Source organism: Cydia fagiglandana, chromosome 18, assembly GCF_963556715.1.
Source record: "Cydia fagiglandana chromosome 18, ilCydFagi1.1, whole genome shotgun sequence".
Lineage (NCBI taxonomy): Eukaryota > Metazoa > Arthropoda > Insecta > Lepidoptera > Tortricidae > Cydia > Cydia fagiglandana.
The window spans coordinates 13,869,549-13,888,461 of NC_085949.1; the positions used below are offsets into that span (position 1 = coordinate 13,869,549).

The following is an 18,913-nucleotide window of genomic DNA, read 5'->3' on the forward strand; positions in this document are numbered from 1 at the left end:
TCGCCCAAAATCGTTATTTGTAATCGTGTGTGTAATCGAATCGAGAAATATTTGAATTCCACTCCAACTTTGATTACATATTAAAATGAAATAAAAAACAATGGCGAAGGAATGTTTCGCACTGGTTAAATTATGTGATGTATGTTCAACCGAAAAGAGACTGGTTATTTTTAGGTTTTACAGTTGTTTGGATATTATCGTGCCATAATCGAACTCAATAATAATCGATTCATTAGCTAGCTGGCTTAAAATAAATATTTGTACATGTTCAAAATAAAACAAATTATCTATATGACATTTTTAAAATATTGAAGTTATTTTGAGGGTCACAGAAAATCTAATAAAATTTATAATTCTATATTTTTATTGTACGAAAAATGAATATCCTCGCTCGAATGCGGATTATACCACGGGTAAGTAATTTAAATAATTTATCAACGAATAAATTATTTATAATGGTTCTGTTATATATATTTAAATGCAATGTACTAGCCGCTTGCTAGTCTGTTCTGTTCTCCACTCACTGCCCACTGGGGTGGTTTTCCATCTGTCCAATATCTTAGTCCAACATTACTCCGTCATTGCGTCTCTTTCTCTCATTAAGCAAAATGTGAGACAAAATACACATTGGACAGGTGCGAGAATCGGGCGCGCGCGAATACTGTGGATTGACAACATATATTCATCAAAATCGGTTCAGTCAGTAGTTTTGACGCTATGGTGTGGAACACTACGCCAACAAATTCATAAACCTACAGTTTCGTTCGAGTCTGAGGAATATCTTTAACTTTATAGACTACTACTTCTCAGGCTCTTTTTCACGGTTAGGGAGGTGTAGAGAAGAGAGAGAAGGCGTAATTAGAGAGACAGAGAAAGATGCCCGCAGTTTGTAAACTTCGGTGTTCGCGGTAGCTCCTCCGATTGTAGTAACGCGTTTAACTAATCTATCCATAGCAATAGTCTAAAATAGGTTTATGTTTCAGTATGTCATGGCTACCAAGCCCATGACTCGTACGATATCCACGACCCCTTACTTGCGAGAATCAGCGGCCCTTACAAAATTGAGAAAGTTACAAGCAGACTTCCAAGTAAGTGTACTTACTAATCGTGTAAGGCGTCCTACATCATCATTAAGCCCCCATTCGCACGACAGCTTTTTCAACGCGCGTTAAAAAAGCGTTTGAATGACACAAATGGATAACCATGTATGAATTCACGACAGCGGTGGCGCTTTTTATCAAGCGTTGTTGGATTTTCGACTTTAAGCCTTGGTCATTAAATCGAATTTAGAGTGCGGACAGGTTCACGCGCTTTAACGCGCGTTGAAAAAGCTGTCGTGCGAATGGGGGCTAAGCTAAGTGTAGGTACTAATTGTTTCATCCACTCACGTGATTCTTGATAATTGTTAGCACTGACGATATCCCGAATTATACTTCGTTTTTTTTAGCATTAGAAAGAACTTGCAAGAAGGTAAGCGATCTTGACATGTCTTTTAATTGAAAAACGCTTTTTAAAATTCAGAAACTATTACTTATGAAAGCAGAAGAATATAAATGATCGTATTAGATTCATAATTGTTACATATTTGCCGCAACTTATTTTTAAAATGTGTTTTTCAATTAAAAGACACTTCAAGATTGTTTACCTAATTTCTAATACTAAAAAAAACGAACTATAGATTGCATAAACTCCGTTGTAGGTAGATAATGTACAGTCGGTTCCCTAACATAAGTATCCCAAGTATCCACTTCCCTATAATCCCTGTACAATTAGTATGGCAACTTGGGTACTTAAGACGGGGCACCGACCATACTAGATGACCGAGTCGTTATTGTAAAACGCGAGCAAATGTGAGTGTAGCATATGCATTGTAAAAATAGTTTCAATAGCCATCTATTGCATCATTGCATTATCACGCAACTATTTCGGTCGTTGGCACAATCCTAGTTTGTTTTTTTTATTTCAGAGCTGAAATTTGTTATCTTGTATTTTACTTACTCGATTTCTAAACAGATAAAGGTCCTTTCGTTAGGAGTTTGAACTGTTGTGTTATTGGCTATGTGCATGACTGTGACACGAGGCCCGACTTGGCGAGGCCTATCCTACTAATCAACTAGTATAAAAATTTGTTCCTACAAAAGTTAACATTTTCCCCATTACGTTCTTTGTACACTGCTATTGGATTTTTAGGCTTTTTCAGCCAAAATCCTAAAAGGGAATGCTTACAAAACTTTATTTTCCTTCTGTCCGTATGTCAAAACTAGGTACTGCACGCAAGTTATGGCGAGATGTGCTGGACATGCGTTTTCATATAATTTCCGAAGTTTGATCTACATAAAGCCAAACTGTATAGGAAGTGTATGGCATAGTGCTACAATGCTAAAGGCTCCTCTTCACGTTGGGCCAACACCAACGCCAACGACGGACGCAGCCATGCGGTAGAATGAGATAGCAATATCACTTAGTAGTGTGTTTGTACCGGTTTTGGACCAGAACTTTTCCGCCAGAGGGCGCCAGTATGTATGCGTAAGGTAGTGACAATTTAGTTCACCCTACTCCCCGCTAGATGGCGCCACTGTCTATGCGCAACGTTAGTTCCAAAGGTCGCCGCTAGATGGCGCCACTGGTTAGTTCACCCTACTCCCCGCTAGAGGCGCCACTGTCTATGCGCAACGTTAGTTCCGAAAATATCCGCCAGCCCCGCCGGAGGGCGACAGTATGTATGCGCCGCTGGTTAGTTCACTCTACTCCCCGCTAGAGGCGCCACTGTGTATGCGCAACGTTAGTTCCAAAAATCCCCACCAGCCCTGCCTGGGGGCGACAGTATGTATGCGCAAGGTTAGTTCTAAAAATCCCCACCAGCCCTGCCTGGGGGCGACAGTATGTATGCGCAACGTTAGTTCCAAAAATCCCCACCAGCCCTGCCTGGGGGCGACAGTATGTATGCGCAAGGTTAGTTCTAAAAATCCCCACCAGCCCTGCCTGGGGGCGACAGTATGTATGCGCAACGTTAGTTCCAAAAATCCCCGCCAGCCCTGCCTGGGGGCGACAGTATGTATGCGCAACGTTAGTTCTAAAAATCCCCACCAGCCCTGCCTGGGGGCGACAGTATGTATGCGCAACGTTAGTTCCAAAAATCCCCGCCAGCCCTGCCTGGGGGCGACAGTATGTATGCGCAACGTTAGTTCCAAAAATCCCCACCAGCCCTGCCTGGGGGCGACAGTATGTATACGCAACGTTAGTTCTAAAAATCCCCACCAGCCCCGCCTGGGGGCGACAGTATGTATGCGCAACGTTAGTTCCTAAAATCCCCACCAGCCCTGCCTGGGGGCGACAGTATGTATGCGCAACGTTAGTTCCAAAAATCCCCACCAGCCCTGCCTGGGGGCGACAGTATGTATGCGCAACGTTAGTTCCTAAAATTTCCGCCAGCCCCGCTGGAGGGCGACAGTATGTATGCGCAAGGTTAGTTCTAAAAATCCCCCGCCAGAGGGCGACAGTATGTATGCGCAACGTTAGTTCCAAAACCATCCGCTATGAAATGTTTAGATGTCTCCACTTTGTATGTGAGTTGTTGAATCGCTTAAATGAATAGATATCGCTAGTGGCGCCTTCGTCGGTGGACACCGCTAGTTAATTCCAAAAATCCCCGCCAGCCCCGCCAGAGGGCGACAGTATGTATGCGCAATGTTAGTTCCAAAAATCCTCACCAGCCCTGCCTGGGGGCGACAGTATGTATGCGCAACGTTAGTTCTAAAAATCCCCACCAGCCCCGCCTGGGGGCGACAGTATGTATGCGCAACGTTAGTTCCTAAAATTTCCGCCAGCCCCGCTGGAGGGCGACAGTATGTATGCGCAAGGTTAGTTCTAAAAAGCCCCCGCCAGAGGGCGACAGTATGTATGCGCAACGTTAGTTCCAAAAATCCCCACCAGCCCTGCCTGAGGGCGACAGTATGTATGCGCAACGTTAGTTCTAAAATTCTCCTGCCAGAGGGCGACAGTATGTATGCGCAACGTTAGTTTCAAAACCATCCGCTATGAAATGAATAGATGTCTCCACTTTGTATGTGAGTTGTTGAATCGCTTAAATGAATAGATATCCCTAGTGGCGCCTTCGTCGGTGGACACCGCTAGTTAGTTCCAAAAATCCCCGCCAGGCCCGCCAGAGGGCGACAGTATGTATGCGCAACGTTAGTTCCAAAAATCCCCGCTAGCCCCGCCTGAGGGCGACAGTATGTATGCGCAACGTTAGTTCTAAACTTTCCCCGCCAGAGGGCGACTGTATGTATGCGCAACGTTAGTTCTAAAACCATCCGCTATGATATGTATAGATGAGCAGCCGTCTGAGTATTTCTAAAAAAGTCCGCAGAGTCAGAGGGGGTTCATGGTAAGTTAATTAATCTTGGTCAAGCAAATCTAGTCAGTAGAAAAAGGCGGCAAATTTGAAAAATCGTGGGCTAGCAACACTACGTTTGAATAGTTCGAAAATCGTGTGTCATTTATATCTTATCTGTGGAACTGTTTTGTTTACATTTCATCGCTGTTCGATGTACATTCCTGCCTTTTGTTCGTTTCCTAGGGATACCATACTTTAGTTTGCTTTACATTGCTTCTGACACATCCGGCTTGACAGACTATCGATTCGCTTAACAATATAGATGTCGCTAGTGGCGCCTCGTCAGTGGACACCGCTAGTTAGTTCCAAAAACATCCGCTATGAAATTGCAAAAAGGCCCATCATGTTTGTTTTAAAATATGAGACATATATCGGCGTTTTTTTTAATACCACGTCAGTGGCAAACAAGCAGACGACCCCACCTGACAGTAAGCAGTCACCGTAGCCCATGGACGCCTGCGAATTCAATAGTTTACACGGATGCACTTTTATTTGCGGTTGGTTTTGTCGCTTGTGCTTATCAAATGTATGGAGTTTGTAGTTTACCAACCGTAAAGGGGTTTTTCTTTTATTATACCACATTGGTGGCAAATAAGCATACAGTCCGTCTGATGGTAAGTTGTTACCGTAGCCTTTGGACGCCTGCAACTCCAGGGTGGATACAAGCGCGCTGCCGACTGCCCAAAGATTCAATAACTTTGTTTTAAAATATGAGGCTTATATCGGCGTTTTTTTTAATACCACGTCAGTGGCAAACAAGCAGACGACCCCACCTGACAGTAAGCAGTCACCGTAGCCCATGGACGCCTGCGAATTCAATAGTTTACACGGATGCACTTTTATTTGCGGTTGGTTTTGTCGCTTGTGCTTATCAAATGTATGGAGTTTGTAGTTTACCAACCGTAAAGGGGTTTTTCTTTTATTATACCACATTGGTGGCAAATAAGCATACAGTCCGTCTGATGGTAAGTTGTTACCGTAGCCTTTGGACGCCTGCAACTCCAGGGTGGATACAAGCGCGCTGCCGACTGCTCAAAGATTCAATAACTTTGTTTTAAAATATGAGGCTTATATCGGCGTTTTTTTTAATACCACGTCAGTGGCAAACAAGCAGACGACCTCGCCTGACAGTAAGCAGTCACCGTAGCCCATGGACGCCTGCGAATTCTATTGTTACCACGGATGCATTTCTATTTGCGGTTGGTTTTGTCGCTTGTGCTTATCAAATGTATGGAGTTTGTAGTTTACCGACCGCAAAAAGATCCAGATTTTTTTTTTTTATATACTACGTCGTTGGCAAACAAGCATCCGGCTCACCTGATGGTAAGCAGCCACCGTAGCCTTTGGACGCTTGCAAGTTCAGACTTTTGAAACCTATACATCATCATCATCATCATCATCATCATTATCATTAGACCCTCAGGAAAACCTCGACAGGGGACACCTCCGGCCCCCCTGCTCATGTAGTATTTAGGGTTTCTAGCACACTTATTTACGGTTGATTTTGTCTCTTTTGGTTATCAAATGTAGTTTGTAGTTTGCAGACTGCAAAAAGGCCCAGACTTTTTTTTTTTTTAATAATACGTCGGTGGCAAACAAGCATCCGGCTCACATGATGGTAAGCAGTCAACGTAGCCTATGGATGCCTGCAACTTTAGAGTTGTTACATGCGCGTTGCCGACTGCAAAAAGGTTCAATAAGTTTTTTTCTTTTTTTATATACCACGTCGGTGGCAAACAAGCACACGGCCCGTCTGGTAGTGAGCAGTCACCGTAGCCTATGGACGCCTGCAATTTCGAGATGTTACATGCGCGTTGCCGATCGTTGAGATGTAGACCGTGACGTTCGAAAACAAAAAGTCGTATGTGACTGTAAACTTCCATTCACCGTAGAATTTGACAGATAGAGAGAGTTTGAATTAAGTATTGTAACCTTAGTCAGATAATGAAGCTTATTTGAAAGATTATTAACTCTAAGTACTAGAAATAAAGTAGATTTTACTAATGCTGTAATTCTGTAATGCGACATGGTCATGAAACTCATGCGATGTTGGGGGTATACTCTTCAATCTTTTCAATCGGAATGGTCAGAGGTCAGAGTTCAGAGGTCAGAAAGTCCGTGAGGGACAGAACATACGCAAAGTGAAGAAATTGAAAACACGTTTTAATATACCTGACAACATATCAAGCATAACCTACGTAACTTGGTCGGGTTATTTGTTACCTAACATAAACCATACTAAATTCACTGTGGGGAATTAAAAAAAAATGTGAGTGTGTGACGAGGACAAACAATAATAACGCTTTCTCTGCTACTCCTACTGAAAGATTACATAAGACTATCTCGTTTGGTCATTTCCCCCTCCCCCTCCCCCCGCCAGTTCCAATTATAATATCATAAATAATGTGATCACAATACCTGCAACCTGTAACTGACGCATACGCTTTCTAAAATTAATTAAAAAATCAGAAAATAACAATGGAGTACGTCATTGAACTCGTTGCGAGGCTGTGGTTTAGTAACAAGGGGTTAGGGTACAATTATAAATGTGGAGATAGCGACGAAACAAATATTGCATTCATCTCATCAATCGAGGCGCTGGCACCTGACGTGGACATTTACAAGTGGGAGGCGGCCCGGATCGATCTCAAGAAGCTGATCAAAGAACTTCTGGAGGAGAGGAGCATCCTTCAGTTACACTCGGGATACCATGCGGAGGGGCTTTTGCTGGAGGTGCTAAGAAAACACAACATTAGATCATTCCTCTCCGTGCCTCTTAAACAGAAAACTTTAATCTGGAAAGACGCGGGGGTGTGGTTCGTAGAGGTGACCAACCCGAAAATCATCAAGAGAACTTATGTGTTTTTTGACTTCGAATAAGTGTACGTCTGTGTATGTCTGAAATAAAAAAATGTTTAAAAGTGAATGACTATTTATTTATTTACCAATCATTTAGGTATTTTATAATGTTCCCAATGCGAGTACAAAAAAAATGCAAAAGCTGGTTTTTCAAAATTCGTTGTTAAGGGGCTCCTTGGCGCTAATGACATTCGATCTGAATCCTTTAGTTTTCTAATGTTTTTAAAGTGAGAACTTCTTTAGCGGCGTTGGGCACTTTCTGAGACAGCGATCACGTGATCGTAACGTTTAGATGGCCACTCAAATAGATGGCAATTAAATCAATAAAGAAAAACTCAATGACATTACATGAAAAAGGTTCTAATCTTGTACGGGTTGAAATACGAGGATCTCACAGTTACATTCAAACTTTATATCACTCAAATATAATTCAATAAAGCTACATCTTGATGAAATCGCTAATAAAAGTGAACTCTAGTAATGGTGAATAAAACTCAAAATATCATGATCAAATATATTTAGATGCGAGATCTGCAAGGTAACTTTACAATTTCTATTCGAATTTTAAAGAATTAACTGTACAAATTTGAATTTTAAACAAGCTCACTGACCAGCAATTTCGGACTAAAGTTTTTCAATAGAAAGGAGGATACATAGTGCTGCAGACATTTTGGCCTAGTCATTGAGTTTTCACTTCTGTCGGCACTCCCGGAGTGCAATCCGTTGTTTTTTTGTAGCTATAATAGCAACGACTTTTAGCAATATAGTATGCCATATTTACTTCAAAGTTCATTGTCTTCGAGATATTCGACATCAAGTTGAACAATTTTAGGCCAACAACCTGGTTTTCAGGCCATAGCTTTTGTGTTAATTATTTTAAAATTTACATCTCTGACCAGTTTTTAGAGACGTCAAAGACAAACCCAAATATGCAGATTTCGTACATGTAAGATCCTTCACAGCAATCCAGCTACGAAAAAAGTGTTATTTTTAGACAATGTTTAAAAAAATCATAAAAAAATAAGTATTCATTAGTTTCAAAATCCGGTAGACAAGAATGGAGATTAAAGATTGAAGAATCGGTAGCCATTTGTCTTATAATTCTATCTGAAGTGTAAATGTAGAAGTAACGGCTCAAACCTTGTCAAATATCGATGAAAACCGCGGGGAGCCCCTTAAGGTGAGGTTGTGTAGAGCAATGTTTCAGAGTTACTAAGCGTGTGTCATCATCGTCGTTAAAAATATATCAAGTTCGATTTCAAACAAAAACAAGACCTAACCTAATCAAAGCAAGTGCTATACCATCTACATATTATGCATAGTAGGTTCTGCCATCTTGTGGGTCCCATTGGAAGTATAAACGTCACATTTACGTCTCGCGCCAAAAATCAGATGGCTCCTATGCTGTATAGTTCATGCATGCTCCCTATTGTCAGTTCAGTACGGCGGCGCTTAAGCAATGTCAATGTGAAAACAAATCCGTTTAAAATTACAAGGAGGGATTTCATATCATCGCTAAGTAGGCGAAAGTGTGTCTGTCTGTCTGTCTGTCTGTCTGTTACCTCTTCACGCTTAAGCCGCTGAACCGATTTAGTTGAAATTTGGTATAGAGATAGTTCGAGTCCTGGGGAAAATCAGGGATATCATTCCTGAAGAGAGTGCAAAGGCGGGTGGAATTGAAAGGGTTAATGGCATTGTCTAATAATTGAAGTAAGCAATGAGCATATTGAATGATTGCTATTAGCATTATCCAGGCGCTATACCTACTTTAGCTGCTGTCACTAATTCCACGCAGAAGAAGTCGCGGGCAAAAGCTAGTATTTCAATATTTTCGCTAGGATTTTTTGATTGTTTAGTACAAAAATCAACTTTACTTAAATGTAATAAGGTTGACATCTGTTGCGGGGTAGCAGAACTTCTGTGATTGTAGCTCAACTATGCGACGCTAGATGGGCTACTCGTATCTTCAAAAATAAAAATCGTAGATGCAATTTCGACATAATTTCCTTTACTGTAAAGTTCAAATTATTGTAATGGGCTAGGGCTCATAGGATAATCTCTTTCGAAATAAGAAAATATGGTCAATCATCCTTTAGATAGCGTTGCGTTTGTAGTAGTGTGCATGTTGACGACATAGGTTTCCAGACCGCAGGGAAGCATCATATATTTGTTAATGCCTGGAAGATTGAGGCCTGTCTGCCCATGCTGATGCTAGCTCTGAGCTTATTGAATTGCCTTTCTTGGAACTCTTCAACGTACTTTCGGTCATTGGTTCATTTGTCTTAGAGTTTGGTAAAATGACATTCGGTGTATATGTTCAGTGGGCATGCTAAGGGTTATATTTGCAAAAACCCAGGTGTTGAGTTTGGTTAATGCTTGAGAGCTCCATGTGCATTTGGCCTGTTTAGTGTCCATATTATGCAGACGCACTGCTTGCCACCATTTGAATATTGTCTTTAGAGCTCTTTGCATTAGGTTGGATATCGTGTGGAAGAAGAAGTTTTGGGTAGAAACGATGTTAGACTAATAATGGACTGACGGATATAGGCTGTCAGTAGTCCTTTTTCCCTGCTTTTGCTATGAAGTTTACCTTGACCCGAGTCCAATTATCTGGTACGATTCACCACGCGAAACTTGCTCTGAATATTATGGCCAGATGCAGATTGCTGTAAAAGCGCCGCTGATTTAAATCAAAAAGTTTGGTCTAAAGATGTTTCTTGCTATATTCCAGTCGATATTGCGTGCCACTGTGGATTCGAGGATTCCTATGGGCGCAAAGCTGTGTTTATTACTGGTTGAGTATGAACCGGGGAAGTGGGTGTCTCTGAGCAAGTTCCTCTTCCGTGTTCATAAATGTGCCATCTAGTGTTTAAGGAGACCGAGATAGTTGGTTGGTGTCTTGGAGAGTATTATGTAAGTTCATGCTCCTTTATGAGTTTGGGCAATATCAGGAGGCACCCCGTACGATTGCCCTGTCTAGACGGAACCACAGTATAAAAAGTAACAGTGAACCGACGCCTTTGATATATGCGTTAATGCAGACACCGCATAAGAACACAGTAGGGTTGTGACAGACTTTAACACAACTGCCCATAAGACAAAGAACATTTCAAATAAGACCCGCTAGCCCTGTAAGTGGTACCGAGCTACTAACAATGGCAATGTATGCAACTCGGGTGCGCGCGGCAACAGAACAAGTCACAACAGAACAGGTCACAACAGAACAGATCATAACAGAACAGATCATAACAGATCAGGTTAGAACAGAACAGATCACAACAGAACAGCTCTCAACAGAACAGGTTAGAACAGAAAAAGATAGAACAGAACAGAACAAGATAGAACAGAACAGAACAAGATAGAACAGAACAGATCACAACAGAACAGGTTTTGGAATTGATCTGTTTTAATTGTTAACAGAATGGGTATGGTACTACGCGTATCATAGAGCATTGACTGAATATAATAAACAAATATGGGAGGCAAAAATAAGATAATGGAGAAGGTTCCGTCTAGACAGGGCAATCGTACGGGGTGCCTCCTGATATTGCCCAAACTCATAAAGGAGCATGAACTTACATAATACTCTCCAAGACACCAACCAACTATCTCGGTCTCCTTAAACACTAGATGGCACATTTATGAACACGGAAGAGGAACTTGCTCAGAGACACCCACTTCCCCGGTTCATACTCAACCAGTAATAAACACAGCTTTGCGCCCATAGGAATCCTCGAATCCACAGTGGCACGCAATATCGACTGGAATATAGCAAGAAACATCTTTAGACCAAACTTTTTGATTTAAATCAGCGGCGCTTTTACAGCAATCTGCATCTGGCCATAATATTCAGAGCAAGTTTCGCGTGGTGAATCGTACCAGATAATTGGACTCGGGTCAAGGTAAACTTCATAGCAAAAGCAGGGAAAAAGGACTACTGACAGCCTATATCCGTCAGTCCATTATTAGTCTAACATCGTTTCTACCCAAAACTTCTTCTTCCACACGATATCCAACCTAATGCAAAGAGCTCTAAAGACAATATTCAAATGGTGGCAAGCAGTGCGTCTGTATAATATGGACACTAAACAGGCCAAATGCACATGGAGCTCTCAAGCATTAACCAAAGTCAACGCCTGGGTTTTTGCAAAAATATAACCCTTAGCATGCCCACTGAACATATACACCGAATGTCATTTTACCAAACTCTAAGACAAATGAACCAATGACCGAAAGTACGTTGAAGAGTTCCAAGAAAGGCAATTCAATAAGCTCAGAGCATCAGCATGGGCAGACAGGCCTCAATCTTCCAGGCATTAACAAATATATAATGCTTCTCTGCGGTCTGGAAACCTATGTCGTCAACATGCACACTACTACAAACGCAACGCTATCTAAAGGATGATTGACCATATTTTCTTATTTCGAAAGAGATTATCCTATGAGCCCTAGCCCATTACAATAATTTGAACTTTACAGTAAAGGAAATTATGTCGAAATTGCATCTACGATTTTTATTTTTGAAGATACGAGTAGCCCATCTAGCGTCGCATAGTTGAGCTACAATCACAGAAGTTCTGCTACCCCGCAACAGATGTCAACCTTATTACATTTAAGTAAAGTTGATTTTTGTACTAAACAATCAAAAAATCCTAGCGAAAATATTGAAATACTAGCTTTTGCCCGCGACTTCGTCTGCGTGGAATTAGTGACAGCAGCTAAAGTAGGTATAGCGCCTGGATAATGCTAATAGCAATCATTCAATATGCTCATTGCTTACTTCAATTATTAGGCAATGCCATTAACCCTTTCAATTCCACCCGCCTTTGCACTCTCTTCAGGAATGATATCCCTGATTTTCCCCAGGACTCGAACTATCTCTATACCAAATTTCAACTAAATCGGTTCAGCGGCTTAAGCGTGAAGAGGTAACAGACAAACAGACAGACAGACACACTTTCGCCTACTTAGCGATGATATGAAATCCCTCCTTGTAATTTTAAACGGATTTGTTTTCACATTGACATTGCTTAAGCGCCACCGTACTGAACTGACAATAGGGAGCATGCATGAACTATACAGCATAGGAGCCATCTGATTTTTGGCGCGAGACGTAAATGTGACGTTTATGCTTCCAATGGGACCCACAAGATGGCAGAACCTACTATGCATAATATGTAGATGGTATAGCACTTGCTTTGATTAGGTTAGGTCTTGTTTTTGTTTGAAATCGAACTTGATATATTTTTAACGACGATGATGACACACGCTTAGTAACTCTGAAACATTGCTCTACACAACCTCACCTTAAGGGGCTCCCCGCGGTTTTCATCGATATTTGACAAGGTTTGAGCCGTTACTTCTACATTTACACTTCAGATAGAATTATAAGATAAATGGCTATCTGTTCTTCAATCTTTAATCTCCATTCTTGTCTACCGGATTTTGAAACTAATGAATACTAATTTTTTTTATGATTTTTTTAAACATTGTCTAAAAATAACACTTTTTTCGTAACTGGATTGCTGTGAAGGATCTTACATGAACGAAATCTGCATATTTGGGTTTGTCTTTGACGTCTCTAAAAACTGGTCAGAGATGTAAATTTTAAAATAATTAACACAAAAGCTATGGCCTGAAAACCAGGTTGTTGGCCTAAAATTGTTCAACTTGATGTCGAATATCTCGAAGACAATGAACTTTGAAGTAAATATGGCATACTATATTGCTAAAAGTCGTTGCTATTATAGCTACAAAAAAACAACGGATTGCACTCCGGAAGTGCCGACAGAAGTGAAAACTCAATGACTAGTTCAAAATGTCTGCAGCACTATGTATAATTGACCCATCCTCCTTTCTATTGAAAAACTTTAGTCCGAAATTGCTGGTCAGTGAGCTTGTTTAAAATTCAAATTTGTACAGTTAATTCTTTAAAATTCGAATAGAAATTGTAAAGTTACCTTGCAGATCTCGCATCTAAATATATTTGATCATGATATTTTGAGTTTTATTCACCATTACTAGAGTTCACTTTTATTAGCGATTTCATCAAGATGTAGCTTTATTGAATTATATTTGAGTGATATAAAGTTTGAATGTAACTGTGAGATCCTCGTATTTCAACCCGTACAAGATTAGAACCTTTTTCATGTAATGTCATTGAGTTTTTCTTTATTGATTTAATTGCCATCTATTTGAGTGGCCATCTAAACGTTACGATCACGTGATCGCTGTCTCAGAAAGTGCCCAACGCCGCTAAAGAAGTTCTCACTTTAAAAACATTAGAAAACTAAAGGATTCAGATCGAATGTCATTAGCGCCAAGGAGCCCCTTAACAACGAATTTTGAAAAACCAGCTTTTGCATTTTTTTTGTACTCGCATTTGGAACATTATAAAATACCTAAATGATTGGTAAATAAATAAATAGTCATTCACTTTTAAACATTTTTTTATTTCAGACATACACAGACGTACACTTATTCGAAGTCAAAAAAACACATAAGTTCTCTTGATGATTTTCGGGTTGGTCACCTCTACGAACCACACCCCCGCGTCTTTCCAGATTAAAGTTTTCTGTTTAAGAGGCACGGAGAGGAATGATCTAATGTTGTGTTTTCTTAGTACCTCCAGCAAAAGCCCCTCCGCATGGTATCCCGAGTGTAACTGAAGGATGCTCCTCTCCTCCAGAAGTTCTTTGATCAGCTTCTTGAGATCGATCCGGGCCGCCTCCCACTTGTAAATGTCCACGTCAGGTGCCAGCGCCTCGATTGATGAGATGAATGCAATATTTGTTTCGTCGCTATCTCCACATTTATAATTGTACCCTAACCCCTTGTTACTAAACCACAGCCTCGCAACGAGTTCAATGACGTACTCCATTGTTATTTTCTGATTTTTTAATTAATTTTAGAAAGCGTATGCGTCAGTTACAGGTTGCAGGTATTGTGATCTCATTTATGATATTATAATTGGAACTGGTGGGGGGAGGGACTGGGAGGGGGAAATGACCAAACGAGATAGTCTTATGTAATCTTTCAGTAGGAGTAGCAGAGAAAGCGTTATTATTGTTTGTCCTTGTCACACACTCACATTTTTTTTTAATTCCCCACAGTGAATTTAGTATGGTTTATGTTAGGTAACAAATAACCCGACCAAGTTACGTAGGTTATGCTTGATATGTTGTCAGGTATATTAAAACGTGTTTTCAATTTCGTCACTTTGCGTATGTTCTGTCCCTCACGGACTTTCTGACCTCTGAACTCTGACCTCTGACCATTCCGATTGAAAAGATTGAAGAGTATACCCCCAACATCGCACGAGTTTCATGACCATGTCGCATTACAGAATTACAGCATTAGTAAAATCTACTTTATTTCTAGTACTTAGAGTTAATAATCTTTCAAATAAGCTTCATTATCTGACTAAGGTTACAATACTTAATTCATGACGGCTGATATTTGCTTATAATTTCATACAAATACATCAAACTCTCTCTATCTGTCAAATTCTACGGTGAATGGAAGTTTACAGTCACATACGACTTTTTGTTTTCGAACGTCACGGTCTACATCTCAACGATCGGCAACGCGCATGTAACATCTCGAAATTGCAGGCGTCCATAGGCTACGGTGACTGCTCACTACCAGACGGGCCGTGTGCTTGTTTGCCACCGACGTGGTATATAAAAAAAGAAAAAAACTTATTGAACCTTTTTGCAGTCGGCAACGCGCATGTAACAACTCTAAAGTTGCAGGCATCCATAGGCTACGTTGACTGCTTACCATCATGTGAGCCGGATGCTTGTTTGCCACCGACGTATTATTAAAAAAAAAAAAAGTCTGGGCCTTTTTGCAGTCTGCAAACTACAAACTACATTTGATAACCAAAAGAGATAAAATCAACCGTAAATAAGTGTGCTAGAAACCCTAAATACTACATGAGCAGGGGGGCCGGAGGTGTCCCCTGTCGACGTTTTCCTGAGGGTCTAATGATAATAATGATGATGATGATGATGATGATGTATAGGTTTCAAAAGTCTGAACTTGCAAGCGTCCAAAGGCTACGGTGGCTGCTTACCATCAGGTGAGCCGCATGCTTGTTTGCCACCGACGTAGTATATAAAAAAAAATCTAGATCTTTTTGCGGTCGGTAAACTACAAACTCCATACATTTGATAAGCACAAGCGACAAAACCAACCGCAAATAAAAATGCATCCGTGGTAACAATAGAATTCGCAGGCGTCCATGGGCTACGGTGACTGCTTACTGTCAGGCGAGGTCGTCTGCTTGTTTGCCACTGACGTGGTATTAAAAAAAACGCCGATATAAGCCTCATATTTTAAAACAAAGTTATTGAATCTTTGGGCAGTCGGCAGCGCGCTTGTATCCACCCTGGAGTTGCAGGCGTCCAAAGGCTACGGTAACAACTTACCATCAGACGGACTGTATGCTTATTTGCCACCAATGTGGTATAATAAAAGAAAAACCCCTTTACGGTTGGTAAACTACAAACTCCATACATTTGATAAGCACAAGCGACAAAACCAACCGCAAATAAAAGTGCATCCGTGTAAACTATTGAATTCGCAGGCGTCCATGGGCTACGGTGACTGCTTACTGTCAGGCGAGGTCGTCTGCTTGTTTGCCACTGACGTGGTATTAAAAAAAACGCCGATATAAGCCTCATATTTTAAAACAAAGTTATTGAATCTTTGGGCAGTCGGCAGCGCGCTTGTATCCACCCTGGAGTTGCAGGCGTCCAAAGGCTACGGTAACAACTTACCATCAGACGGACTGTATGCTTATTTGCCACCAATGTGGTATAATAAAAGAAAAACCCCTTTACGGTTGGTAAACTACAAACTCCATACATTTGATAAGCACAAGCGACAAAACCAACCGCAAATAAAAGTGCATCCGTGTAAACTATTGAATTCGCAGGCGTCGATGGGCTACGGTGACTGCTTACTGTCAGGTGGGGTCGTCTGCGTGTTTGCCACTGACGTGGTATTAAAAAAAAAACGCCGATATAAGCCTCATATTTTAAAACAAAGTTATTGAATCTTTGGGCAGTCGGCAGCGCGCTTGTATCCACCCTGGAGTTGCAGGCGTCCAAAGGCTACGGTAACAACTTACCATCAGACGGACTGTATGCTTATTTGCCACCAATGTGGTATAATAAAAGAAAAACCCCTTTACGGTTGGTAAACTACAAACTCCATACATTTGATAAGCACAAGCGACAAAACCAACCGCAAATAAAAGTGCATCCGTGTAAACTATAGAATTCGCAGGCGTTCATAGGCTACGGTGACTGCTTACTGCCAGGCGGGGTCGTCTGCTTGTTTGCCACTGACGTGGTATTAACAAAAAACGCCGATATATGTCTCATATTTTAAAACAAACATGATGGGCCTTTTTGCAATTTCATAGCGGATGTTTTTGGAACTAACTAGCGGTGTCCACTGACGAGGCGCCACTAGCGACATCTATATTGTTAAGCGAATCGATAGTCTGTCAAGCCGGATATGTCAGAAGCAATGTAAAGCAAACTAAAGTATGGTAACCCTAGGAAACGAACAAAAGGCAGGAATGTACATCGAACAGCGATGAAATGTAAACAAAACAGTTCCACAGATAAGATATAAATGACACACGATTTTCGAACTATTCAAACGATTTTTCAAATTTGCCGCCTTTTTCTACTGACTAGATTTGCTTGACCAAGATTAATTAACTTACCATGAACCCCCTCTGACTCTGCGGACTTTTTTAGAAATACTCAGACGGCTGCTCATCTATACATATCATAGCGGATGGTTTTAGAACTAACGTTGCGCATACATACAGTCGCCCTCTGGCGGGGAAAGTTTAGAACTAACGTTGCGCATACATACTGTCGCCCTCAGGCGGGGCTAGCGGGGATTTTTGGAACTAACGTTGCGCATACATACTGTCGCCCTCTGGCGGGCCTGGCGGGGATTTTTGGAACTAACTAGCGGTGTCCACCGACGAAGGCGCCACTAGGGATATCTATTCATTTAAGCGATTCAACAACTCACATACAAAGTGGAGACATCTATTCATTTCATAGCGGATGGTTTTGAAACTAACGTTGCGCATACATACTGTCGCCCTCTGGCAGGAGAATTTTAGAACTAACGTTGCGCATACATACTGTCGCCCTCAGGCAGGGCTGGTGGGGATTTTTGGAACTAACGTTGCGCATACATACTGTCGCCCTCTGGCGGGGGCTTTTTAGAACTAACCTTGCGCATACATACTGTCGCCCTCCAGCGGGGCTGGCGGAAATTTTAGGAACTAACGTTGCGCATACATACTGTCGCCCCCAGGCAGGGCTGGTGGGGATTTTTGGAACTAACGTTGCGCATACATACTGTCGCCCCCAGGCAGGGCTGGCGGATAATTTTGGAACTAACGTTACGCATACATACTGTCGCCCCCAGGCAGGGCTGGCGGATATTTTTGGAACTAACGTTACGCATACATACTGTCGCCCCCAGGCAGGGCTGGTGGGGATTTTAGGAACTAACCTTGCGCATACATACTGTCGCCCCCCAGGCAGGGCTGGTGGGGATTTTTGGAACTAACGTTGCGCATACATACTGTCGCCCCCACGCAGGGCTGGTGGGGATTTTTAGAACTAACGTTGCGCATACATACTGTCGCCCCCAGGCAGGGCTGGCGGATAATTTTGGAACTAACGTTACGCATACATACTGTCGCCCCCAGGCAGGGCTGGTGGGGATTTTTAGAACTAACCTTGCGCATACATACTGTCGCCCCCAGGCAGGGCTGGTGGGGATTTTTTGGAACTAACGTTGCGCATACACAGTGGCGCCTCTAGCGGGGAGTAGAGTGAACTAACCAGCGGCGCATACATACTTTCGCCCTCCGGCGGGGCTGGCGGATATTTTCGGAACTAACGTTGCGCATACACAGTGGCGCCTCTAGCGGGGAGTAGGGTGAACTAACCAGTGGCGCCATCTAGCGGCGACCTTTGGAACTAACGTTGCGCATAGACAGTGGCGCCATCTAGCGGGGAGTAGGGTGAACTAAATTGTCACTACCTTACGCATACATACTGGCGCCCTCTGGCGGAAAAGTTCTGGTCCAAAACCGGTACAAACACACTACTTCACTTGCTCCCTCTAACGCATAAATGCGTCCCTCGTTGGCGTTGGCCCAACGTGAAGAGGAGCCTTAAGAGGCCCCAACATTTTTGTTCCTCTCAAATGGCGTTAGTAAGGCTCCATTTCAAATGTTCTTATTACATTTTGACCCATCTGCATTTTCTATGAGGCACTTTCCCATGTCACAATAGATTGAAAATCTTTCTAAATACAAACTTTTTATTTAAATACTGTTTTCAGTGTGATGACGGCAAACCAGTTTGGCTGAAGAGAGGCTTTAGCGATAGACTCCTGTACACCTCTACCCTTGTTGGCTGTGGCATTGGCCTCTTTCTGGTCCTCCTGACCTTATACGATCATGCTAAGCCTGAAAGCTGGAAGGTCAAGTGACCAATTTTATTATTTAGTACTAAATTGCAAGTTTTTTTTTACTTTAGTTTTGTAGTCACAATTTATTAATGTTGATTATTTATTTGATGCAGTTTGGAGGGTAGATAGTTACCT

At 41.8% G+C, this 18,913-nt stretch overlaps 1 protein-coding gene across 1 annotated transcript; it reads left to right on the plus strand.

Moving 5' to 3' along the window:
• Window positions 1-256: 256 nt before the first annotated feature.
• LOC134673173 (uncharacterized) lies at window positions 257-18,896 on the plus strand. Its single transcript, XM_063531128.1, has 3 exons — window positions 257-413; window positions 984-1,088; window positions 18,650-18,896. The coding sequence occupies exons 1-3, from the start codon at window positions 378-380 to the stop codon at window positions 18,797-18,799; spliced, it is 291 nt and encodes a 96-aa protein (XP_063387198.1). The 5' UTR covers window positions 257-377; the 3' UTR covers window positions 18,800-18,896.
• The last annotated feature ends 17 nt before the right edge of the window (window positions 18,897-18,913 follow it).

Excerpts from the sequence above, each read along its gene's own strand:
- LOC134673173 (XM_063531128.1), top strand. The coding sequence starts at position 378 with ATGAATATCCTCGCTCGAATGCGGATTATACCACGG. Across the intron at positions 414-983 it reads GAATGCGGATTATACCACGG|TATGTCATGGCTACCAAGCC; the intron begins GTAAGTAATTTA and ends TTTATGTTTCAG. Across the intron at positions 1,089-18,649 it reads AGTTACAAGCAGACTTCCAA|TGTGATGACGGCAAACCAGT; the intron begins GTAAGTGTACTT and ends TACTGTTTTCAG.